We start from the raw sequence: 27,128 nt of genomic DNA on the forward strand, positions 1-27,128 counted from the left end.
TGCATAACTGACTATGCATGTCTCCCAACCATTCCAGATGCCCGAGATACATTGCCCCCTATATCCTTTTGCCAGGATGAGATCAGAAAAGTACTGTCTAAATTAGACACAAAAAAGTCTCCTGGCCCTGATGGCATTCCCCCAATTGTTCTGAAAGTTTGTGCCCCTGAACTGACCCCTATCCTATGTCACCTATATATACTCTCTTACTCCACTAGAATCTATCACACAAACTGGAATTCAGCCTATATTCAGCCCATTCCCTAGAAGGGTGAGAAGTCACTGCCATCCAATTACCGCCCTATCTCGCTTACCCAGTCCTGTCAAAAGTAATGGAAAAAATTCATTTCCCAACTTCTACGCTATCTTGAAGACACTCACCAAATAAATGACCGCCAGTATGGATTCTGCTACTGCCGATCAACAGGAGATCTACTCACATACTTCACCCATCTCTGGACAAATGCTATGGAGAGGTTTGGCGAAACTCAGGTGTTTGCACTAGATATCTCCAAAGCCTTTGACCAGGTCTGGCAAAAGGCCTACTAGGCAAACTACCATTATTCAGTCTGACCCAGGACTTCTGTAGTTGGATTGCCAGCTTTCTCTGGACACACACTGTGTGTGATGGTGGACGGCTCTCTATCCTCTCACCATTCAATTAATGCTGGGGACCCATAAGGTTCTGTCCTCTCACCAACCCTCTTCCTGCTGTATATCAGGGGTGGCCAGAGTTTTTGCAACAAGAGCCATAGTTACCTACCAGAAATTGTTAAGAGCCACAAATTTACTTTTTTGGAACATTTTTAAGGGCAACATCTAAAGCTTCCTTAATATCAGCACTCCGAGTACTATCTTTTAATGCTATTAAATCTAATAATTCTTCTCGTGTCACTCCGTCCCCAAGAACGAAACGAATAAAAATTGTTATTTGTGGTTGGTCTGTGATGTCAGTTGATTCTTTTGTATCTTTTAATGTATATTTTTAAATTTTCTGACAAAGTATATATAAATATAACTACATCGACGAACAGCAATGTAGTTAATTGAAAAATTAAATTAAAACATTAGAAAATTAAGAAAAATTATAAATATTTTTTATTTGTTAGTTGAGCCGCAATAAAACTTAAGAAGAGCCATGTGCAGCTCGCGAGCCACAGTTTGACCACCGTGGCTATATATCAATGACCTACTGCAATTGACCTCCAACCCAATACACAGTTTTTGCAGACGGCAGCACACTACATATACTCCTTGCTTGCATTTGATAAGCCTTACCCTTCACAACTCACCTCAACCTAAGAACATCAACCACCACCATCCTCAACTCCGATCTCCAAGCCATCCTACAATGGGGTTCGGATCGCCTCATAAATTTCAACACCAATAAAACCCAGTTCTGTACTATTTCCCATAAAAAAAAGAACCATTTTTTCCCAGTATCCTTTTTGACGATACCCAAATTTCCAGATAGTTTGAGATCTCACTTTTTGGAATCGCCCTCACATCAAACCTCCCCTGGCATAAACATATCACAATCATTGCATTCTCAGCCTCAAAAAAAAACTAGGATTTCTCTTTCGCTCAAGACGTTACTTCATCCCCGAACAGCTACTAACATTATATAAATCACAAATCCGCCCAGCTATTGAATACTGCTCCCACATATGGGGTAGGGCCCCTAAATACTCTCTCAAAATGCTCAACTCAAGAGGAGAGCAATTAGACTTATCAATGATCCATCCCTTACTAACTCTCTCTCCTCACTTTCACCCAGATGTATGGTCTTTGCAGTATGTATGTTCTACAAATATTTCTATGGGAAATGCTCATCCGAAATAACATCAGTAATTCTGCCGCTCAGTACAAAGCTCATTGGAACACGTGCAGCTGCTGCACAACAACCCTTCACAGTACACCTAGAACCAAACAGGACAAGTTTCTTTTCCTCTTCATCCCTGCAACTGCTGCACTGTGGAAACAGTCTCCCACCTACTGTGTTTCCAAAGCAATACAATTTAAAGTAATTCAAATCAAATGTAAGCAAATTCCTCATTTCCCAACCTACTATCCATACACTGTACTATTGTACTATAGGTTGGCCAACCAACCTCCTGTGTATGGGCTCAACATAAAAAAAAAAAAAACTCATCCAAACGTCCTACACTAAAGTCTTTATACTTTTTCTTTCATCTTGGGCCTTAGATTTTTGTCTGGAGAGTTTTACTTTAGGGAGTGTCTTGTCGGGATGTTGGTGGGCTTTGGACTGCAATTTTCTGGTACTCGAAAAGCTCAGGCAAGAGGTTTCAACAAACGGGCTTGAAGATCATTCTGTGGCTTTTGGCTTTGGTTGACCTCCCGTGGCAAAAGGACATCCGATCGACACTGCCTCGGGTATTTACATCGGCTGTTCTCTCTTGTCATTCCCATTCTTCTCCTCTGGCATGGGTTCGCTGTAACATCTGTTCCTCTGGATCCTACTGCCGATATTTCTGCCTTCAACTGCTGACTCTTCTACCTCTAACTGCCCACTCTGATAACTGCCCTTCGCTATAATCGGCTCAGTCCCTTTTTATTTCACATTCTCCGGAACCTTGCACGAAGGATTGCAACCCCCGAAGAATTCTACACGACTTCTTGATCTTCTGTTAAGACCAACTTGTTCTTTCTTCTCCTCCATGCACTCCATTAATCCTATCTTGTCGGGCAGTGGAAACTTGTCTGAACCTTCCAATCTCTTTGACATTGACCTAGAAGGTGTTTATACGCAGAGCTCGCAAACAACTTTCTCATACACTTAAATCGTAAACAACTTTCTTATGCCCTTATGTAGAGCTATTATACAAAGTTCCGGTGGCAAAGCATTGCCTTTGTTTTTGACAATTAGAAATTTTTGTTAAAGCAGTAAGTACAGTCAATTCCCATAGGGTTATTTACATTAATATTTAGCATGAAATATATAGAGACATAGAAGGTTATTTTTGTAACAATCTCATGAGAGTTGACCTCGGTAAAAATTGATGTAAAGCACTTTGGCATTTCCAAGGTACATAGAGTTTTACAGGGGCATGCAGTATAGGAGTGAAATTTTCACAGATGTCTTCTCTCCTGCGCAAACATCACTCGTTTTTCCATCCATGACTTGTCTCAGCATTGCAAATACAACACTGTATTGAGACCTCTCACTCATGATTTGGCAGATTAAATGGAAGCATGATTCACCATGTGGTCAGAAAATCTCATGCTTTGCCATTTAGATTCTGTCTCATATACAGTGTAAAATAATCAGCCTGCAGAACTACTTTTCTGCAGACATTTAAAGTCTTCTAGATCCCTGTAGTGTGTTTGGTACTCTTGAAGGGTGTCATCCACACCACATGTTGGGAGGGAGTTGGTTGTTCTATAATAGAAAAATTTCTGGTAATAACAGTTGCTTCTGACTCGTAATAAAGAATCTACTAATATGATTGATCAGTTTATAATTCTTCACTTTATGCGAGGAACCTTCATTTTCAATTAATTCTCACAAACTTCTAATCAGGAAGAACTATTCCTTTCTCACTGGCTTAGTCACACATCCAACTGTTGAGATGTCTGTCTAACACTTTATGAATTAGACTCATTTAGGATTTATCAATTTTAGAGATTTAACAAATCACATTTTGAGGAGAAAAAATAAATGTGCACAGAAAATCTTTCTGATTTTTATTAGGCAGTCGAATAATAGAAGATCTTGGTGGTCAGCGTGTAATCCGAAATGAGGCTGAAGTAGTAGTCTATAGCTACTCTTTTTTCCATTTCATGTTTTTTTTGGCTTCGTTGTATATCATGATGCAGCTCACCCATTGGTTTAGGTAAGTAGTTTAAAAAATAATGTTGATGCATATATATAACAATATAGTTAAAGAATTTGAAGTATGATCTTTATTAACAATTCACTTGAAAATGATGTAGATAGTTTATACACAGGATGAAGTTATGAAATAAAAAGCATCTAATGATCCTAAAACAAATTATAAAAGAGTGCATTCCAGTGGTATTTGTCTATCACAACATTCAATATTATTTATAACATATAATTTTTTATCATTTTGAATCATTATTACAAGGTTCTTCTACTAAAATGATTTGTTTTAATCCAAAGTTGAGGATATTGAGTAAATTATTTATGATTCTAAATACCAAATTTTTTGAAATTCTATCTAGCCAAGCAGAATTTTTATTGTAGTAAGGTAGACAGAGGAAAGATATCTCTAACAATTTTAAATGCTTTGCAAAATGCATTGAAAAAGAAGTCATGAGTTTCATAATCCTCATTTTAGTTCTGCTTTTGATCCCAAGTCAGTGTTAATTAATAATCATCACTAGCTTTTCTTTTCAATCATTAAAAAAATTGTTAACGGCATTGATTCACTTGTTTTGTTCTTTTTGTTTCTGAAAAATATCTCTCTTTATTTTATTTTTTATTTTAAAACAACAACTTAGGTTTACTTGTTGTAGTTATTGCCAATGCTTTTTATTAGCATCAGTAACAGTTGCACATTTTAGTAACCAAAATGCATTTTAGCCTTATGCTAATTTCAACATGTTAAATAGTGTGTGTAATTCTAATTTTTTTAAATTAATTTGTTATAGTTGATCATTTAAGTTTAGTTTATATGGAGCAACTCTTAATCATTAATTCTCAAGCCTCATTTTAAATGTTAAAAGACATAACTCAAGAGTAATGGTTTATTATATATTTATTATTGCCAAAATACTTAGTTCATCATCATCATCATTTTCCTGATATGTATTCTCAAAGGGTGTACAAGATACTATAACAGTACTGTATATTATTACTAATTTCCCATCACCAATTTTCATCCAAATTATTCTATCACTTGTCAGCACTCTAGTATTGCCACATTGTATAATCTTGGTCTTCGTCTGGATCTATTTCCTGCTATCATATCTTCAAACACTTTTAACTAACCAGTCCTCTCCCTTTCTGTTTAAGTGATTATACCATCTTAGATATGCTTTGCTCTTACATTCTCCAGTGCTAAAAATGTCAAGTTCAGTCATGATATCTTTATTTTTAATGTGATTCTATCATTTATACCATCAGTTTCACTTTTGTAATTTTTCTCCAAAGTCACATAAATGTGGCCTCCAGTCTTCGATCAACTGATTTACTTTCTAATTTGATATTTTCTGATCCATAAGTTAAAATTGATTTGGACACTCCTGCATATAGCTAATTTAGTGTTTTGGTTAATCTCTCCCTCTTATTTTTTGTAAATAAAAGAGAGAACTAAATAAAACTATTTATTTAGTTCATCTCCAGAACAGCTTTGCATATTTTTTTGTCTGATTGCATATTTAATTTGCCATCTTTGCTAGAAATTCTGTAGGTTTCTCATTCAAGATGATCCATAAGTTAAAATTGATTTGAACACTCTTGCATATAGCTAATTTAGTGTTTTGGTTAATCTCTCTCTCTTATTCTGTGCAAATTTATTTAGTTCATATCCAGAACAGCTTTGCATATTTTCTTGTCTGATTCCATATTTAATTTGCCATCTTTGCCAGAAATTGCCTAAACAGCTTTTTTTTTTTCATTTTTTTCATTTAAGATGTTTTCTGAATTCCTGCAAATTTGTCATGCTTTCTCTTTTTATTGCTGATTTTTATGCCAAATTTGTTGACAGTTATTCAATTTACTTAAGAAACTCTGCAGATTTGTACTGGATTTATTTAAGAGTATAATGTCATGAAGTAAAGATTTGCAAGTAACATCTCTAACTGATATCAGACCTAATGGCACTTTCCTTTATAATGTGATCCATATAGATGATGAACAGTGAAGATAGTGTGCACCCTTGTCTCACACATCTGATTTTACATCAAACCATCTTCCTGTACATCATCATCATCAACAAAATCTGTACACTCATGGGATGGACATACAAGATTTGGAGTTAACAAGAAAAAGACACAGAGCACAACCAACATCTGGCTAGATTAATACAGTAAGAAGTGCCGCTTAAAAAGTTACATCATTACTAACTTCAGAACAACAGTTTTCCTCCAAATTAATCAGTTATCTGTCAGGACTCTGATATTATCAAATCTTATATTTTAGTCTTGTAAGGGGCACTTCTTGTAATAAGTCTAGTTAGATCATGGTCTTACTCTGGTTTTTTTTTCTACTATCCTTGCAAACCCCCCCCCCCACACACACACACACTTTTGCTAACTTTTTCTCTACCATTCTGTTTAAGTGACCATGCCACTTGTAATTAGCTCTGCTTACACATTCCAGAATGCTAACAGTGTTAAGTTGCTTCCTAATATATTCATTTATAACATGATTCTGCCATTGATGCCATCTCCTCTAGTCTTTCTCAGAACTCTCATATCTGTGGTCTTCAGACTTTGATCAAGTATTTCATTTCTGACCCAACTTTCAGATCCATAAGTCAAGTGTTTTAATTGGTGGTTAAAATTGGCTACTTTAGTTGTTTTTTTTCATCCAATTTCTCTCTTATTCTATATAAATTGATTTAGTTGGCTTCCTTTCATACCAGCTTTGTTAATTCTACTGTCTATTTCCATATTTAATTTGCCATGTTCACTAAAAATTGTGCCTAAATAGCTGCAGTGGTTTACTACTTCTACAAGTTTTCTACCCAGGATGCAGTTTGATGTTTTACAACATTTCATCATATTTTCATTGTCTTTGTTTTTTTATTGCTGATTTTCATACCAAATTTATTACAGCAGTTATTTAATTTATTTAGGGAATCTGCAGGATTGTATTGAATTTATTTAGAAATATAATATTGTTGGCATAAAGAGCTGAGATTGACATCTCCAGTTTCAACATCAAGTTTAATGCCACTTTTCTTTATAATCTATTCATATAGATAATGTGCATCCTTGTCTCACTCACCTGATTTAGCATCAGACTATCTTCTTATCCTTCATTTCCAACTGCTGACTTACAACTCAAATATAGACTATGTATTGTTCAACTTAATGTCCCATTTCCACCATATAACTGTAGTGTTTTGAACAGCTTTTCTCATGGCACATGTCATTTGTCTTTTTGTAGAACTACAAAACTTATAGAATCATAAATTTTATGTGAAAATCTGATTCTGACGATTACTATTTTGCCTGGAACCCAGTTTGTTCTTCTCCAAACTTCCCTTCTACAATTTTTCTTGACTTTTTCTCAAATATGTTGGCATAAATCTTACTGGGAATAACCAGTAGGGAAATTCTTCTATAATTTTCACATCCAGTTTTATTTCCCTTCTTTTTTTTTTATAGATTGTTACTATGACACTCTACTCATATGGACTTCCACCTAGTTTTCTGCATTACATAGTGTAGCCACCATGAAACTTTTATACCTCCATACTTAAGCATTTCCTGTCAAATAATTATCTATTGCAGCTGCCTTTCCACATTTTGGAGTTTTTCTTTTGATAGATTCTCTATGTCAAGTATTGATATGTACTCCTAATTGTATTCCTCTTGAATATCGCTACACTGTACTATCTCCATTTGTTTTGTTTTATTTTATTTAGCAATCGTTCAAAGTAATTACTCCAGACAACTAGAATATGAATATCTTTATCGTCAGTTTCATGTCTACTTTATCATCTCTGATTTTCTTATTTTGCATCTTCCTGATATTTATTTTTGATATCTTTATTAAAGTTTTACACAGTGCTTTGATTTCTTACATTTTTCTCTGTAATTTCTCATATTACAAGCTGACTTGCTTGTGAAAATCTTTCTGTGTGCTTTTCCTTGATTGTATCTTTAACTTCCTTAGTATATGAAGCTCTAATTTTTCTATCCATGCTGACAACCTCACTACATGCCTCCTCTCTGCTTGAATCAGCCATTGTTGTCTAGGGTCTGCCACTGAATTTTGAGATTCTGTTTTTCTTTTCAAAATCTTTAATTTTTTCCTGAATAACATTTGAATATTTGAGTCACAGTTCACCATTTAAAACTGTTAAACTTTGATTCATTTTAAAAACTTTCTTATATACTTTTCTTTTCAGTATTTTATTTTATTTTATTCTGTTTAATACTAAATGATGATTGCTCCAGATTTCAAATCCTCTGCATGGTCTTGTGTCCAACTGGCATGAAGATATCACTATCAACAATAACATAGTTGATAGTGATATCTGTATCTGTCATCATTTCCTATCTGTTGTTTAGATCTCTGAGAAAATATTGACTTTCACTTCTTCCTTAGTAGAACCTTCTGGGGGACCATAGGCAGAAATAAGTCTTATTGTCCAGTTCCCTATTCAGAGATTTGCTGCATCACTTAACTTGATATTGCCTGCCATTCCAGATTATTATCTTCATATTTGGTGTTGAATAATTTAATCAATTTCTTTTCCCTAAGCATTATTGTCTAAATAATGTCCTCCTGAAGGAGATTAGGAGTATTTTTCTAATATCCATCTAATAAAAGAATCAGAGGAGTTATAGTGAAGATTGGTTTCTAGAAAAGTAGGCAGAGACATTTGCCTTGATCATCTAAATGAGAGTTGGAGGGGAAGACTCCCATGAATTTATCCTTATCTTTAGAAGATGTTACCATTGTTCTGTCAGGTAGAGAGAGAGAGTGAGAGATGAAAACATATAGGGGCAGAAGTTTTGCCTAATAGTGTTAGCATGGGACCAGAAGGTTTGACTGCCTTTTAATGAAGAGACAAACTTAATGCAGTGGTCCTTACAAAGCCTGCTTTTTTTTTTTCCAGTTGTAGATCATAGTATATTCCAAATAAGATGAGCTTTGGCATTCAGTATCGGTGTTGGATCTCTGTAAGTGGTAGTCCACATTGTTGATGTTGGTAGATTCTGTAGGGAGGGTTTTAAATGGATGGGGAGGAGGTGGAGAGGATCCAGAGATGAGTGACCAAGATGATAGCAAGTCTATGGAATGAACCTTATGAGAACTTTTATTTATTTTTTTTTTTTAACTGCACAGAATTTTTAATGCTTTCATGTTAGGAGATTATTGGAAGACAGTTAGGGGCATGTATCAGGTGCAAAGAACTTGTGACACAATTCCCACACAAGAAGTGTCCAGACCTTCAATCAAAGCATGGCTGCCACAGTAACTATCCCCCTGCAAGTGACTAATAGTACCTGGACTGTCTTCATATATAACCTGGCAGAACAAAAGTAGCAAGATTATTCGCCAGCTATTGGGAAGTCTCCCAGAGTGTTACCATAGGTTTGGCCCCATGTACTATATGGCAGTTGTTCTGCAGAACACCTTACTGCTGTATCACCCTTGAGTGAAGGAGGCACTAGTTCCCTTAGTTGAATAATTATGCTGTGGAAAGTGCTCCCAAAAAATCCACTGCATGTAAGAGGGGACATGGAAACTAACTGGAGGCTATACTTTAGAGACAAAACACATCAATAGTCACTTTATGCCTCCATTAAGCAGTGAACTAATTCATATACCATCTGGAGATATTGTTGCCTTCAACTTTAAAACAACAATATACCAGGGGCGAATTCTACATGCTTGCTGCTCAAGCTCATTAATTGAGAAAGAAATAATATTTATTTGTTAATAAATGCATGCATTTATAAGCATTCCATTTAGGCTTTTATTTTTGTAGACAGAAGACGTCCTAAGCTTGCGCAGCAATAATTGAGCTTTGCATTGTGTATTGAAGGCCGATGCTTGCTCGTCTAGTCAAAGCTACCTTGGCTTGCTTGGTTGTGGGAACTTCCAGGTCCTCGCTGCAGCACCGTGATTTCATGCATGACATAGCCATTTCCATTCCCTTCACGTTGTCTTAAACACAGGCCATATGCAGTCAAAGTAGCTCTAGCCAGTGAGCTTCAGTCAGCCTTTACAAGTGTGCATGTTGCTTGGGAAAATTATTATTATTATTATTATTACAGGTGAATCCAAGGAGTCCATAGACTCATTGAGGGAGGCCTTAACATCATGTCAAGAACAACTATTCGACATTCACACAGTATCTATCATACTTTGCCTTGAACACATTTACAGTCATGGCACCCACAACAGACTCTGGCAGCTTATTCCACTCATTCACCACTCTCCAAGTAAAAAACCTAGCTCTAACACCCTTGCTAACCACACTCTTGCCAGCTTCCATGTATGGCCCCCTAGTCCTCCCACCACCAGTCCTATTCTCAAAAATATCTTCTGAATTAATCTTATATAAACCCTTCAGTAATTTGAATGTCTCCATCATATCGCCCCTTTTCTGCCTATCAACCAATTTCTGCAACCCACAAATCTTCAACCTGTTCTCATAAGGTTCATTCCATAGACTTGCTATCATCTTGGTCACTCATCTCTGGATCCTCTCCACCTCCTCCCCATCCATAAGAAACCCTGGTGCCCATATCTGGGCCAGTAGTCTAGATGGGGTCTTATCAAGGCTCGATACAGAGGAACAATAACCTGTTTGTCTCTGCTTGTTAAAGTATTTTTCAGCAACGAAGTGATTTGATAAGCTGATTTAGCCACTTTTGCAATGTGCCCCCTAAACTTCAACTTCCTATCCACCAACACTCCCAAATCCCTACCTCGTCAATCTCCTGGAGTACAGTTTTACCAATGTGATATACTGCTGCTAATCTTTTCACCCCCAAATGCATAACCTTACATTTTGCCACATTAAATTGACATCCATTCTCCTTAGCCCAGTCCTCCAAAGTATCCAAATCATCCTGCACAATTTCGACATCCTGTGCATTCACTATTGCTCTACCCAACTTTGCATCATCAGCAAAGAAATGAACAGTTCCTCTCAGATCCTTTCCTATATCGTTAATGAACAAATTGAACAGTAGTGGTCCAAGAACAGAACCCTTCAGCACACCACTAGTCACAGGCCGTCTTTTGGACTCTACTCCTGAATAAACCACTCTCTGATATCTCTCCATAAATTAAGTTGCATCAACTTTTTATGAAGATTTATTGACCACTTCATAAAGAAGAACTGTAGGATAGAATTTGTATTCAAGTAGCTAAACTGAAAAAGATAAACTATCATTTGTAAAATAAATGTTGTATTTTTATGATTAAATGTACATAAATTTCTAAATATATAGTTTTAAATGGTCAGTAATTCATTATTCCCTAATCAGATTTCAATCACACCTCTCACTCCCTGAATGATAACAAGAGCAAGCGTGAATTTCAAGACCAGCATTTGCCCCTGAACAATACTCACCTCATCAGAGCCCCATTTTTAGAAACAGGCCATGCCACTGGAAGGTCGCCTTTGCTGCTAGAGACGATATATAGCCCCTTAATGGCCGATTAATGATTCTACGAATATTAAGGTGCCATCTTATTCTGTTCTATTGCACTGGTATCAGTGTTACCCATATTAGCCCATATCCCACCTATTCGTAAGAAAGGCAATAAACCATTTCATTGATTTCACTTCAGTTGTTTCAAAATAATTGAGAAAATAGATCTATGCTATCCAGAGAACTCTCAACTAATAAATGACTACTGGTATGGATTATCTCACAATCAACAGGCAATCTCCTTGTTTAAGTCCTTCATCTTTGGACAAATTCCATGGAAAAGTTTAGGGAATTTCAAATAGTTGCTGTGGATATTGGGAAGCTTTTGACTGTGTTCGGCATGTGAAATTGTATGAAGTAATGAAAAGAATGGGTTTTCCTCAACACACTATCAGGTTGATAGCCAATTTATGCAGGGAGCAAGAAGCCATGCTAAGAACTGGTGTTGGATTAACTGATTGGCTTCAGGTTGGAAAGGGAGTTAGGCAAGGATGTTTACTTTCTCCTCACTTCTTTAGTATATATGCTAAGTTCATGTGTGAAGCATTGGATGAGCTCAAGACAGGAATTAGGATAGGTGTAGATTGATCAGTAATCTGAGGTATGCTGATGATACCATACTCCTCTGTAATGACAAGGAAAAACTACGACAAATTCTTGGTAAAGTTAACAAGATCGGTAATAACAGAGGACTTCATTTCAATCCTAGCAAGACAAAGATTATGGTTCTCAAAGAACCATAATCTTTGTCTTGTTTTTAATCTTTGTTTTTCAAGAGCAGATTTCCCTGAAATCTGCTCTTGAAAAACAAGTGCCTTAATGGAGAAAGAATTGAGAAAGTCAGCAAGTTGAAGTATCTAAGATCAGAAAATCAGGAATGGCTAAAACAACAGTCAGAGACATGTCTAAAATCTGGAAGGCAGGATCTGTCTCCATGGGAACAAAGTTGAGGATTTGGGATGCAGTTGTTTTTTCAATAGCAACTTATGTAGTGTTACAGAAGGCTGTTGAGGATATCATATACTGAAAGGCATACAAATTAATGGGTGTTAGAAAAGATCAGCAGAACTTTAAGGATATTAACAGAAGAAAGTTAAAATATTTTGGACACATTGAAAGGATGGAAGGAGGACTTCTCGGAACAGTAATAGAAGGTGAAGTTCCTTGAAAAAGAGGAAAGGACAGACTGACAATGAGATGGATGAATAGTGTGTGTAGAGTAACTGATCTTCAGAGAGTTGAAGCCTCCAGTAAAGCATACATCAAGACTACATAGTGAGGACTGGTGTGGCACATCACTGAGCATCAAAATTACCATACGTCATCTGTGGATGTTCAGTGAACAGATGATAGATGATGCTGTCAATATCTCTAAGGCATTTAAATAGGCTGGGCACAAAAGCCTATTAAGTTAATTCCTATAGTATGGTCTATTTTAACACATGAAACTAGTTTGCTGGGTTTTTTTTTGTATTTGCACATCCCACATGATAGTAGATGGATCTTTATCCTTAAATTTTGCACTTATTATTGAGCTTAGTTCTTTCATTACTCTTTCCTTCCACAATGGTTACTCAGTTATCCAATATTCAGATAATTAAACTGTCAGTGAACTAATTCAATCCTTGAATATGTTGTCATGTCATCTGACTCCTGAAATTGCACTGTGACCATTAATTTGTTAACCATACCCTCATTTAAAGGACCAATAAATTGATTTCCTAATGTTATCTGATAACTGAGAGAATACTACATATCAACCACTTTCTTTGTTTGACTGTAAATATGATCAGCAATTTTGCTGGTGACAGTGCCCAATTCACCAAAATTTCTTGGTATCAACTTCTGCCATCCCTGAAATCTGATATGAAAATATGTTTTCATATCAGATATAATTATATCTGATATGAAATAATAGATATAATTTAATTTTGCACTTGAGAAATTCATTTGTATATCTTTTGAGAACAAACAAAAGGAATAAAATATAAAGCAAAATATTGAAAGGCAGTTTCTGATGCAGGTAATTCCAAGTAAGGCAGCTTATTTAATCTGGTAATCTTCAAGGTCATAATTCCTTTACAGTTACAGGGATCTAACAGAAAAAGATTAACAACACAATACATTAATTATGAAATGAAAGACAGAGAACCACTCATTGTTTTTAGCCCTGAAAATTCATAGAGTAATGCAAGTATTCCACTTCATCCTGTATAGCAGCGTTTCCCAAACTATGTTCTGCGGAAAGTGAATAAGTAATCCATGAAACATTATCAAAATTAATACGAACCTAGAATGGTTTTAAATGCTGCGACAAATTCAAACATGTTTAAATATCAGGCACTGCTCATTTTACGTGTGGATTGTGCTATTAAGGCCAGCTTGTGCTGGTCTTGACTCAGCCGCCCGTAGTTGTCGACACTTCCAAGCATGAGTAACATGCAGAGGTTCTATTCTAGGAAACGTGCAGTCACAATCAAGGTCAATGTGATGTGCTACAGCCCAGCATGCCTGTAGTGTGCACTGTTGCATTTTTGCGATGCAATACAGCCTGCTGTGGCGATAGTGTGCGCTTAGCTTTACATTGAATACAAGATCAGTGATACTCGACTCTAACCAAGATGTTCCATTAAAATTTCAGGATTTGTGAAGTGGTCCGTCGTAGGAAAAGTTAGAGAAACTCTGCTGTATAGGCAGGGATACCCCGTTGGAATACTTTTGTTAGTTTAAAAGTAATTGCATTAATTTTAAACTGTTGCATTATTTTTGTGGTTATCTGCCCTTAATGAACATGCTTCATTTAATTAGACCTATATACAAGTGTGTGTGTGTGGGGGGGGGAGAATCTTGAAAGTTCTGATAAACACCTAGAACAAAAATTAAAGCAACTGATAAAGAACATATGAGGATATAAGAACATAAGTTACCTTCATAACTCTGCTGCTAGTATGTTCTTTCTTGTGGTTACATCTTTTGTTCAAGGTGTTTATCAGAACTTTCCATACCCCCCCCTTGTGTGTTTGTGTGTGTATATATTTATATATATATATCATATTTTAAGATTGCACTATATATTGCATTGGTGCACTTAGCAAAAACAGTCATGAAGACCTATATTATATTGTTAAAAACGTGTTTCATTTAAAATATCAAAAATGCTCTATACCTTTTTAATACTAAATTTTGTTCAGCATCACCTCTTGTGTGTCCTAACATTCTCTCTCCCCTTTTATTCCCTCCAATTTTTACACCATTTTAAAGGGTTTTTCATGCTAATTTCAGAAATATGTCTTGCATGTTTGCAACCATACAGAGCTGTTTCATATTTTTCAGGGAGTATAAATGGACAGTATTTTACTTGAACCATTGAAGGTCACCCCTCTTGATAATGTTTAATGCATTACAAAGTTCAGTATTAATGTACATAGCAAAGATGAAACATTCATGTGCACTGGTTCAAAGTGTTATTTTAATTTCCATGTGCATTTTTATTTTATTCTCTTTGGCCACAATTTTTAACATGGTATTTCCAACCGACATTAGTATGTGTAGCAGACTCTCAGTATAGCAAATTATCAGGTACCACAGGAATTGTTTTATAGTGAATTTCTTTTAGCACAGCGCATTGTTCATTATGTGTTGGACAGGACTTTTCAGTGGAAAGTTATGATGAGTGAATTTGTTATAATAATGGTTGCTGTCTTTCTTAAGTCATTCTTACAGCCATGCTACAAAGAGGCTTAATAAACTGTCTGCCTATGTTTTGTTTTGGCTTTTATTATGAGAATCATTTACTCTGATATGTTTTTCATTCTTTCTTTCTTTCATTTTTTAATCACTAATATAGCTAACTGAAATGTCCTTATATTTTAAGCTTAGATGGTACTGTAACATTATTTTAATTGAATTAAAATGGGAAGCATAAGTTTAAATTTACTAAAGAATTTATTTTTCTGTATTTCTCTCTCTCTCTCTCTGCTTTAACACTAAGATTGTCAGAGCTAACACAGTAACTGTGTAAAGAACTGTTATTATACATTCAAATCAACTCAGACAAATGTGCTGGAAACGTAGTGACCTCTCTCTCTCTCTTTTTCTGTGGGAGAGTAGTGATTTAATTCATCATAAATGTCATGTTCTAATACCACCTAACTTAAATGTTCATCATTTAGATGACTGTCTCCGAAATGGGAAAGATCGATATTGCATCGTTCTTGTTCAGATTAGGCTAATGTAGGAAGTCTTCATAAGATTTGAATAAGAAAATTTTTGAGAATAATTTTCATGGATTATGTGATATATGGTAATTGACTACTAGTAAAATTGCATTTAAAAAGAAATCAGTAGTAAATATTCTGATTTTGGTCTTATAACTGTATGTTATTTATTTAGGCCAGAAAAAGCTAGTCTCATGACTTTTGAAAGAAACTGGGCATCAGTATGGGTAAAAATGGTGTCATCTTGGTGTTGTATGTTGATATATTTTTTGACTTTATTTTTACCTCATATATGTCCCGGAAGGCTCAATAGGAGTCGATCATCTAGGAAATTTCACTATGAGATGGGAAGAATAAGAAGTCCATCAACATCCAGTAGATAATGTTCAGTTCAGGTTATGTTGCATCTTTTTTATCATAAATATATGGATTTGATGAACAATAAATACAAATGTGCGCGTGCATGTGTGTGTGTGTGTGTATACACATACATACACCAGTGACTAGTAGTTTTTATATAAATAGCTGAGATTGAGTTAATGTGCATTTTGTAAATAAGATGTGTTTACACTTTTATAATATGTATATTGTTTTTATTTTACAAATATCATCCTTATGAACTGTATTATATATTTAGACGAATACATTTTTTAACTGTGCTACTGCTTTAATTCTTTGTATGTTATTTGCATATATATACATATATATATATTTTTTTTTAATTATTATTATTATTATTGTTTTTTTTTGCTATTTATCCTGGAAAGCTGACTTATGAATTGTTAATATGAACTGTGTTTACAATTATTTTATACATGCAGAAGGAATTTCTCATTTCATATTATGCCAATTAGCCAACTCTGTCACATGAACTGGTTGGCTTTGTATTATCTTGAAGATTCCTGTAGTAGGAACTCATAATTTTTCATGCTGAAGTTTTAATGGCTACCTTAAATGCCAAATTTAATTAACTTCTATTTAGCTAATATGGAATTATTAATGTTAGTTTGAATTATTTTCCCATGTTTTAGTAAATAAAAATAATCTCATCAGTTGAAACCAAAACTAAACTTCACAGATCTTCTGGAGTACTTCCTAAATAACAAATTTTATTGAATTCTATCAAGCCAGATTGAATAAAATTTAACATGTAATTTTGTGAACAAAATTGCATTAAATCCTTTAAGGGCAAAATTTTTCAAACTTTTGTCCACAAAAAAATTTTGTCTAAATATGAGTTTTCATGGACAAAATTTTTAAAATTGAATCTTTGCAATGAATCTGGAAAAGAAAAAAGATTGCTCAATAAATTTTTCTAAGGATTTCAAATGCTGAATTTCTGTAAATCTATCCAACCAAAATCCAGGAATAATTTGCCTACATATACAAATTTTGTAAATTGAATCTAATAGGTGCTTGTTAATTTGCAAAATGTACAGTTGTAAAGTAATTTCATGCATGGTGTTATTTCCTTGTGGTATTGTTATTATTATCAGTCTGTTGCATCCTGTGCTCATTCCTCTCAGAAGACATCCTCATCTCATTGTTTTCCGGCTATTCCTGTGATCTCATTGATCTCATTTTCTGTCTTCCTCTGGATCCCTTACGCTTTCTCTCTCTGTAGAAATGTAAACTATAATAAGAGCTGTACTGGACAGTACATAGTCAGCCTTGTTCTACTTGAAAACTGTATGGTTCAGTGAATAACATCAACAATTTTTGCGATTTATCTAATCCGAATTTTTTATCTTCTATGATGTTTTAATTCAAAAAAGCTTCTTTCCATTACTCGTTGATTTGTTCTGGTAGTTTCTGTTCTTGTTTATCTGTCAAGGACTAAGTTTGCACACCACATGTCAGTGTGGACAGTCAGTATAATGGAATCCATCTGCCTCCTTTAAGAGAGATGGGCAAATCACTCAATCTCGAGTAATTTTTCCATTCTTTGGTTATTTTGGTGCGTATTCCTATGCTGGAATATACCTGTCCCAGATAGGTATATTCCAGCAAGTGCTTAGTGTTATTTGATTAGGGTTGATGATAAAAAGCATAATACAGTTGAAATCAAGAATATAATTTGTTATTTAGTATAATACAGTATTAATTTCTGTAGGGCAGTGGTGTCAAACTCACATAGGAACAGAGGCCAAGCTTGTATCTGAAGTAGTGTTAGATGCATGTAAAAAATAAACTTAAAATACTTAAAACTTTAAAATACTTCAAAATACTTAAGTTTTATCCCATAACATAATTCAGAAAATTTCCAAAAACCAGGTTTTAATTTTACCTCTAATATACTTTAATGTCAACAAGTCATCTTTGTTTATTTTCATTCATTTTATTGAAACTTTGTTTAAAACTCAAAAACAATTTTTTGACAATGGTATGAGCCAAATCATGCAAAGAAAAGTCATATGCATAACCTAATTGTACTTTTAAAAATAAATTTGTCAATATATCAGTACAAACATATCCATTAATCCTTACATAAAAATCAAATTTATAATCGACATTTTTGACATTCTAATTTTTGTGATAAATCAATTTTCAATATGGACGATAAGAGTTCACCTGTTAATTTTGCACTGTGCAAAATTTTATTTGCTTTCAAGAATGACAATTGCTCGCAAAGATATGTACTATCAAACAACTAATATCCTTGCAGCAAACTTGCATTTCAACAAAATGGCATGGCAAATAGGAATAGGAGTTAGGAACACCAATTTCATTATAATTATCTTTTAGCATTGTATAACACTGAATCTGAACAGATCCAATTGAATTTCCTTTTACTTTCTCAACATCAAAAGAAAAAGGGTACTAAATAATAAAAATTGTCTTCATACATTTTGAATCCTTCAAAATGCTTTTCAAATAATAATTGTTGAATATTTGGGACATATTTGTTGAAATCACATGAACCATATGACTCTTGATAGTTTTTGCATGCAGAAAAATGTGTTAAATCACAATTTTTAATTTGTCTTTCCCAAAGTTTAAGTTTGATCTTGAAAGTTTTGACACACTCATACATAAACATTATATGCTGATTTCTACCCTGGAGTTTTGTGTTCAGTTCATTTAAATGCACCGTGATGTCAACATGAAAGCCAAATCTTGCAACCAGTTCCATTAACATTGAGCTGCTTATGTGCCTCACCTTTTATTTCTAAAAACATTTTAATTTCTTAGCATAGCACCAAAAATTTCTTAAAACCTTATGACAAGAGAACCAGTGTATTTCTGTATAATACAATAAGGTTTTTGTTTCACTTTCAGTTTCTAAAAGCAAGAAAATTGCTGTTGATTTGATCCTGGGGAACATATAAAATGCGCATTTTGTTTTTTATTTTTATTTTATTTAAACAGACTTCAGCCCATGTTCCATTTTTACTACTTTTGAGCAAAGCACTTAATGTATTATTCAGTGAATATGATGAAATTTACTATAAGGAGCTGCTTTAGCTTAGCTAACAATTTAGCTATAAATCCATTTGTTTCGGCTGTCATTGCCAATGCTTCATCTGTCATTGTCAGAGCTCCATCTGTAGCTACACACACTAATTTAGATAATGGCAGATGAAACTTTTCTGAAAGTCCACATACTTCCATAAAAATATCTTCACCTGTTGTAATATCCTTAAGGGAAAGAACATCAAGCAATTCTACCACAGTGAAATTTTCATCACAAGCTCAAATAGATATGACTAATTGAGCCAGTCCACTAATATACAATACTTTCATATACTAATGTGCATATGCTAATGTACTTTCATCAATTGCAATAGAAAAATTCAAACAAGTTTTCATTTTTCTTTAAGCTTTTTACTGATATCAGCAGCAATTTTGCTAATTTTCTCTGTAACTGTGTTTCTGAATGAAGAAATATTTTTAAGAGTTTAACTTTTTCAGAACAAAGAATTTCAGCAGCTTTCACTATTCAATGCGTCATGAAAAAATATAGCTAGTTTTAACCACGTTTTCAATGTCATTACAGATTTTTGTATATACGTTTTGTTTTTTTCGAAGTGCAGAGTTTAGACTTCTCGATTATTTTCTCTTATTTTTCCCAAGTATTGATCATACCTGGAGCAGTGTGTTTCATAATGATGCATCAAATTATATTCCTTGGAAACACTAATTTACTATCTACAAATTAAACATAAAATCTGTTTTTCACTTCAGAAAAGAAATAATGTGCCTTGTTTGAAAAAGAAATTCCCATCTTGTTTGAAAAATTCTATGTTCTTCTCGCATAGATTTTTTTCTACTGTTCTTAGAATGTGATATTATACCATTACTGTAAGATAAAATTAATAATAAATAAGTTTTTATTTATTATTAATTTCATAAAAATAAATTTCAAATTTATATTTTCATTTATAAATTTATAATTTTCTTACTTGTATAAATTACAGTAAAACCTCAATACTCAATGAACATAATTGTTATAATATGTATATCATTGTATACATATCGAATTTCAATGATGTGCTAATGAAAAACACATGTGAATTTTAACCTTTTCCACCTCAAGGGGAGGGGTGTTGAGTGGTGGCCGACATCGCTGGCAGCTCCCACAACTTGCATACTGAGCATCACTTGACACATGAATCTTCCCAATTTGATTTATAATAACTTCACTATATTTTTCACCATACCAAACGATGCTGACAAATGAGATTTGATAAATGTAGTAAATTACGCACGTATGTAACGATAACATTGTATTAACTGTTGGTTTTGGCAGGACATAATACAGATAAATAAATGCACTACATCAGGGTTTCCTAAACTGTGTTCCTGGGAAGGTGAATAAGTGTTCCACAAGAAGTTCTCCTGGAATTTGTCATTTTAATTTTCTAATAATTTTTTATGAATAAATATTTTATAGTGGAAATATTCTGAGGAGAATAATATTCATGAATATGTTGAAAACCTCAGACCCAGAATGGCTAATATCATCTGTGTAGCAAATGTTAGTGAATTTTTACACGTAGAAGTATTCATGAATTATCGTTAATTTTCACACATTGAAACCTTTCAACATTTGGAAAAGGGAATACCGCTGTTTATGACCGGTCATAAAACTTGTCTGCAAGCGGATTATAACGGTGGGCGGCATATCCTGTGTTCTCAAAACTGAAGGAAATTACATCTGTGTAGCAAATGTCAGTGACCAAGCGGCATATTTTTAAACATGGAAATTTCTTGAATTATCGTTAATTTTCACACATTGAAATGTTTCAACAATCGGGAAAGAGAATAATACCGCTGTTTATGACCAATCGTAAAGATTGCCTACAAGCCGATTACAACAATGGGTGACATATCCTCTGTTCTCAAACTCAAAGAAATCTGTGTTGCAAATGTTAGTGACCAATCAGCAAGGAAGTATAAAGAAAATTTTTTCACTAAAATTGAAGATCAAGGTAGTCTGTATCTGGTTCTCTTCGCAAGTTCGTATTGTAAGGTGAAAGTTTCGAAACCGTAGTGCCGTGATTTTTTGAAAGTAATAGGCCTGCAGATTTAAATTTTAATATGAATAAGAGACAACGGACTTTGTTTAATTTTGGTATTAAGAAATCTCTTATTGAAGGTGTCTGTAACGCAACAGATAGTGAGTCATCCACCAGCAGCCTACAAAGCGATCTGCAGGATGTACAAAAGGAGGGGGAAACTACCAGCACACAGGAGAAAAAGTCTGCATTCACTCGTAAGTACTTATAATAATATAAATTTTTGGTGATCAGAATGGGATGTCAATAAAAATCAGCACAAATTAATTTAATGATGTTTGTTTATTTAATTGATGTTTAATTAATTAATAATTAATGATCAATTATTAATTAATATTAAAAATCAGCTAAATTAACAATTCATTATTAATTAATGCATTACAAAATAACCAAGGTGTTCCCCTGAAAATTTCAGAATTTGTGAAGTGTTCCGTCGTAGGAAAAGTTTGGGAAATGCTGCACTACATCATGTTTGACTGTATGGACAATAGATATTATAATATTTCTAATCTAAATTAAATAGTTAAGGTTAAAAGAAAATTTAAGAATCTAAATTTTTTTTTTTTTTTTTTTGTGTAATTTTATAAATATTTGCCAATTGTTTATATCGATGACAGTCGAGAATGTTGCAGGCCACATGTTTGATACCACTGCTGTAGAGCATGTTATACAGTTACCTCTCTGATCCAGATATACCTACTTACAACATACAGATACATCTTTTTCATTTATTGTTCAGTTAATGAAAGATATTTTTAACAGCTGCCAAAGTTGAAATAGAGATGAGAAAACCAATTGGAATATGCCAAAGTAGTAATGTTTTTAATACTTTTTTTATGTAAAACAAGTGACTGTCTTGCATATCTTGTTTTCATTGATACTGCAGTGGTGCAGCTGCACCTCCCACCTAGCCAAATTTAATTGTCCATCAGTAATCATTTTTTAAATCCTATATATAGTGATGTAACAATTACCATTGACAGTATGCATGCAGTATTTGTAGTCTGTGCATTGATAAATAAATAGTAATAATATGAGTAATATGTTTTTACTTATAACAACTACGACCTTCAACTCTTGAAGAAAAATGGCAATAGATTTCTTCTTTTCCAATCCTCACTTGCATCCTGCACATGACATTGATGTGCTATAATGATTTTCTATTTGTCATATGTTCCATTGATATATATAGACAAAAATCAGAAATATTATTATTATTATTTCGGGCTACTCCAGGGAGTCCTTAGACTCATCGAGGAAGGCCCTAAACATCATGTCCACACAACTATTCGACATTCTCACAGTATCTATCATACCTTGCCTTGAACTCGCTCACTATCATGGCACCCACAACAGACTCTGGCAGCTTATTCCACTCATTTACCACTCTAAAAGTAAAGAACCCAGCTCTAACACCCCTGCTAACCACACTCTTGCCTGGCTTCCATAGGTGTCCCCTAGTTCTCCCACCACTAGTCCTGATCTCAAAAATATCCTCTGAATTAATCCTATAGAATCCTTTTAGCAATTTGAATGTCTCAATCATATCTCCCCTTTTCCACCTATCAACTAGTTTCTGCAACCCACAAATCTTCAACATCTTCTCATATGGTTCATTCCATAGACCTGCTATCATCTTAGTCACTCGCCTCTGGATCCTATCAGGGCTCGGTACAGAGGTACAATAACTTGCTTGTCTCTGCTCATCAAGGTATTTTTCAACAACCAAGTGAGTTGATGAGCTGATTTAGCTACTTTTGCAATGTGCCCCTAAACTTCATCTCCCAAGTCCCTGGCCTCATCAATCTCTTGGAGTACAGTTCCACCAATGTGGTATACTGCTACTAATCTTTTCACCCCAAAATGCATAACCTTACATTTTGTCGCATTAAATTGACATCCATTCTCCTTAGCCCAGAACTCCAATCTATCTAAGTCATCCTGCAAGATTTTGACACCTTCTGCATTCACTATCGCCCTACCCAACTTTGCATCATCAGCGAACAAATGAACTGTTCCACTTAGATCCTTCCCTATATCATTAATGAACAGATTAAACAGCAGTGGTCCAAGAACAGAACCCTGCGGCACACCACTAGTCACAGGCCGTCTTTTGAACTCTACTCCTGAATAAACTACTCTTTGATATCTCTCCATCAACCACCCACCTATCCATCTCACCAACCCTATATCCATTCCCGTATGTTGTAGTTTACGGATTAGAATTCCATGTGGTATCCTGTCAAACGCCTTTGCCAGGTCCAGCAGTATCACTATAAACCCATTACCCTTATCCAGTTCTGCCGTCACCTTGTTATAAAACTTGAGCAAGTTACTGAGGCATGATATACCCTTCACAAAGCCATGCTGTCCCCTGCACAGTATCTCATTGTCATCAATCCATTCCTGTATTTTTCCCTTGACTACTTTCTCCAAGACCTTGATAACGACTCCTGATATGCTGATTGGTCGGTAATTTGCCACCATAGTCTTGGATCCTCCTTTATGCAGTGAAACTATTTTCCCCTCTTACCATGCCTTCGGGACTAAACCAGACCCAAGACTCAGATTAAACAACATGGTCAAGGGCACTGATAATTCCTTAGCCACTTCATGCAAGACCTGTGCCGGTATACCATCCAATCCCACAGATGTATTCAGATTAAGGTTCTGTAATAGACTATTCACCTCCACTTCATTCATCACAGTTCCCGTATAAACTAATGGTTCCTTCATTTTTTCAATGTCACCACCTGGATGATATACTTTTGCAAAGTGCGCGCTCAGTAACTCCACTATATCGACTGGTTCAGTGACCTCCTTACCATTGTCATTCCTTAAAATCATTTTGCCATGTACAGTTTTTTTCTTGCTTGCAGCATATTGAAAGAACTGTTTGGGATTCTCTTTTGCTTGCATAGCTAGTTTCCTTTCATAATCGGCTTTTGCTGTTTTTACCACACTCGTTACCCTTCTGGCCTGCACTTTATACCGTTCCTGTGCCTGCAGGTCACCCTTTTCTTTAAATTCCCTTCACAATCAGCCATAACCTCCTCTAAATGCTCCTTGACCACCTCCCATGCTCTATCGACGTCCAGCCCTTGCAGTTGTACATGCCATGGCACTGATCCAAGCAATCTCCTAAGCTTGTCAAACTTGCCAGCACAGTAATTCCATATATACCCTGTCATAATCAAAAATTCCATGCCTTTAGCCACCTCCCAGGTCAAGACCTTATGATCACTCTCACCAATAGGTGGCAACATGGTCATATTCATTACAGTCAAATTCTGAGATGCTATTACCAGGTCAAGCACTCTCACACCCCTAGTATTTTCAATTACATGCTGTCTCAGATAGTTATCCCTTAATAATTGAATCAAATCCATTTCCTTAATCACATATGTCCTCTCCTCCTTCTAATCAATGTTACCATAGTTGAAATCCCCCATAATAATTACCCTCCTTCCACTCATTTCATCAATTTGTTTATGCATACTATCTCCACCATCTATTCCATCACCTGGTGTATGGCAACACCCAACTGTATATTTTATTCTGCCAGTCTCAATCTCACACCAAATAGCCTCAAATGAGCTCCTTTCACTATCCTGCAATACAGCTTCAATTCTCCTTGGCTGCAGTTCATCAGCTATCATCAATAACACCCCTCCCCCATTTTATTTTCTCTGTCCCTCCGAAACACACTATAACCTTCACATTCTATCCCACTAACTATATCATCTTCCGTCAGCCATGTTTCACTAATGCCAATAACCTGTGGCCAGTAAGAGAGCCAATCAAGGCCAAAAATTCTTCCTTCTTGTTCCTAATACTCCTGGCATTAGTATACATGAAATGCAGTGATCCCTTTGTCCCACCCCTATCTTGATGCGTTATTCAAAATATCCCATTCCCATTTTTTGTTCTTAGTACTGGCTCGGGTACATTATATACATTCTTACACTCAACTGTCTCACTGATGTCCGCATATCCCCCTCCCTCCTTGGTAGTTCTAGTTTCCCTGGTTCTGCACATCCATTTTCACTTCATTCAGCAACACTTTTTCCAGTCTCCGCACACCAAGTCCATTCAAATGCAGGCCATCCATCTTGTGTAAGTTCTTTCACCCATCAAACTCATTCCACACGTCCACGAATTCCACACCACACAATCTGCATAACCTGCATATAATGTCATTTGCGATTATCACCCTCCTCCTAAACTCCTCTCTGTCATACCGTGGCAACAGACTTACCATTTTAACTCTGTCACTCTTTTCTTTTTCTGTCTTTAACAATACTTTCAAGTCCTCTCTCATAAAAAATTTATCACCTTTCAATTCATTCGTACCCGCCACAATTATTAATTCTTTCACCCTCTGTTTTTGCACTCTAATACTCTCACTTACATCCTTAAATTTCGATCCCGGTAAGTATGATTTATTTACACTCCCATCTATCACTCCTCTTAATAACGAGTCGCCATACAACACTCTATCCTTCATTTCAGAAACTCTCCCACTCTTACGCTGTTTATTTACGTTAGCCGAATCACTCTGGAAAGAGTTTTACAGGTGCTCAAATTGCCGCTGCGCATTTGTATCACTATGCGCAACCTAGCGATCTCACTTCCTACAAATAATTCCTCATTTTTTTTTATCATTCAAACCATTTTCTCTTTCTGTATAGTTGATAAATTTTGGTATGGTATTTGGGAGGTTGTGAATCAAAACTTTGTAAACTGGATTAGCACAGTGAGTTGGTTCTGTTTCAGCTGTAAAAAAATATAAAAAATAATCTATATATTAAAAAAAAGTTTTTTTCCAAACCATGTAAAAAAAAAAAAAAAAGTTCACACCACCACAAATTGGGTTTTGGGTTTACAGACGTAGTTGAGACACCAATGACCTCATATGTTCAATCATACTTTCAGCAAAATCACTAGAAAGGGGTTGTTCACTGAAATCAATGAAATCACTCAGCACATGAAAGGAATCGTATTTTCCTTTCTCAATACGGTTGCACCACAAATTTAACTTCTTGATTGTTGCCTCCATCTTGTCTTGCACACGGTGACAGATGTATCTTGAAGGCTTGAGTTAAGAGTATTCAAGATGTTAAAAATGTCTGCCAAGTAAGCAAGAGATGAGAGCCATGTGAAATCATTTAAATAGTGTGTTAACTCAAATTTGGAGTTTATGAGGAACATCCTTACTTTGTCACGAAGCTCAAACAACTGTGTCAGAACCTGACCCCAGGACAGCCATCGGATTTCTGAGTGCAATAATAAGAGGACGGGCTTTAATAAATTTGACAATTTTTACTGCCTCGTCTAGAACGGTTTTCATTTTGGAGGGCATACGGTGTGTAACTAGTACTTCGCAGTGTATACAACAATGTGTCCATTTCATAAGAAGTGCGACTTTCTGGATACGTGCAACCAAACCTTTATGTATTCCTGACATTGCCTGAGCACCATCTGTGCTGATACCTATACATTTTTCCCATTGAAGTTTATTTGTAGTTCTGAAGTCATTGACAACTTTCAAAAGGGCTTCAGCAGTTGTATGAAGAGGTAGCGATTCAGATAATAAAATGTCTTCACAAACTTTATTTTTGTGTTCATATCACACAAAAGCTAGCAAATTAGCATTATTTGAAATATTGTGGCTTTCATCCAACTGCAACCCAAAATATTCACTATGACGTAACCGTTCTAGCAAAGTATCTTTCACATTTTGACCCATCTTGTCGATTCTTCTTTTCACACTATTGTCAGATAACGATATTAGAGACCCCCTCATTGACATGTTTTTCACTAACAAGTTCTTTGTTATTGCTTTTGCTGCAGGAAAAATTAAATCTTTCCCAATTGTATGGGATTATCCATTTCTAGTGATCAGAAGGGTGACTTTGTAAGAGGCAAGAACAGCCTTTTCATATTTTGTTCCACACACAATGTCCTTAACTAAATTCTGTGAGCTACAAAATTACAGTTTTTTATTTTGAAAATATTCTATTGGCTTATTGACTGATTCGCCATGTTTTGTTTCAAG

General features: G+C 35.1%; 1 protein-coding gene across 2 annotated transcripts in view; it reads left to right on the top strand.

Annotated features, from left to right (window-relative positions):
• The window catches only part of LOC150099802 (serine incorporator 5-like), a 293,435-nt gene that overhangs the window by 244,490 nt on the left and 21,817 nt on the right, over positions 1–27,128 (top strand). The window contains exons 12-13 of one of the 2 annotated variants that reach the window (XM_090404185.1): positions 3,713–3,854; positions 15,727–16,193. In XM_090404185.1, coding sequence (XP_090260311.1) covers positions 3,713–3,854; positions 15,727–15,934 — 350 coding nt within the window. In that variant the 3' untranslated portion in view covers positions 15,935–16,193. Of the gene's footprint in view, positions 1–3,712; positions 3,855–15,726; positions 16,194–27,128 lie in introns of those variants that run through there. The other variant, XM_090404186.1, reaches the window with a different exon arrangement.

The sequence above is a fragment of the Typopeltis vanoorti genome, chromosome 14 (genome assembly GCF_054136105.1).
Source record: "Typopeltis vanoorti isolate ZY-2024b chromosome 14, IOZ_Tvanoo_1.0, whole genome shotgun sequence".
Taxonomy (NCBI): domain Eukaryota; kingdom Metazoa; phylum Arthropoda; class Arachnida; order Uropygi; family Thelyphonidae; genus Typopeltis; species Typopeltis vanoorti.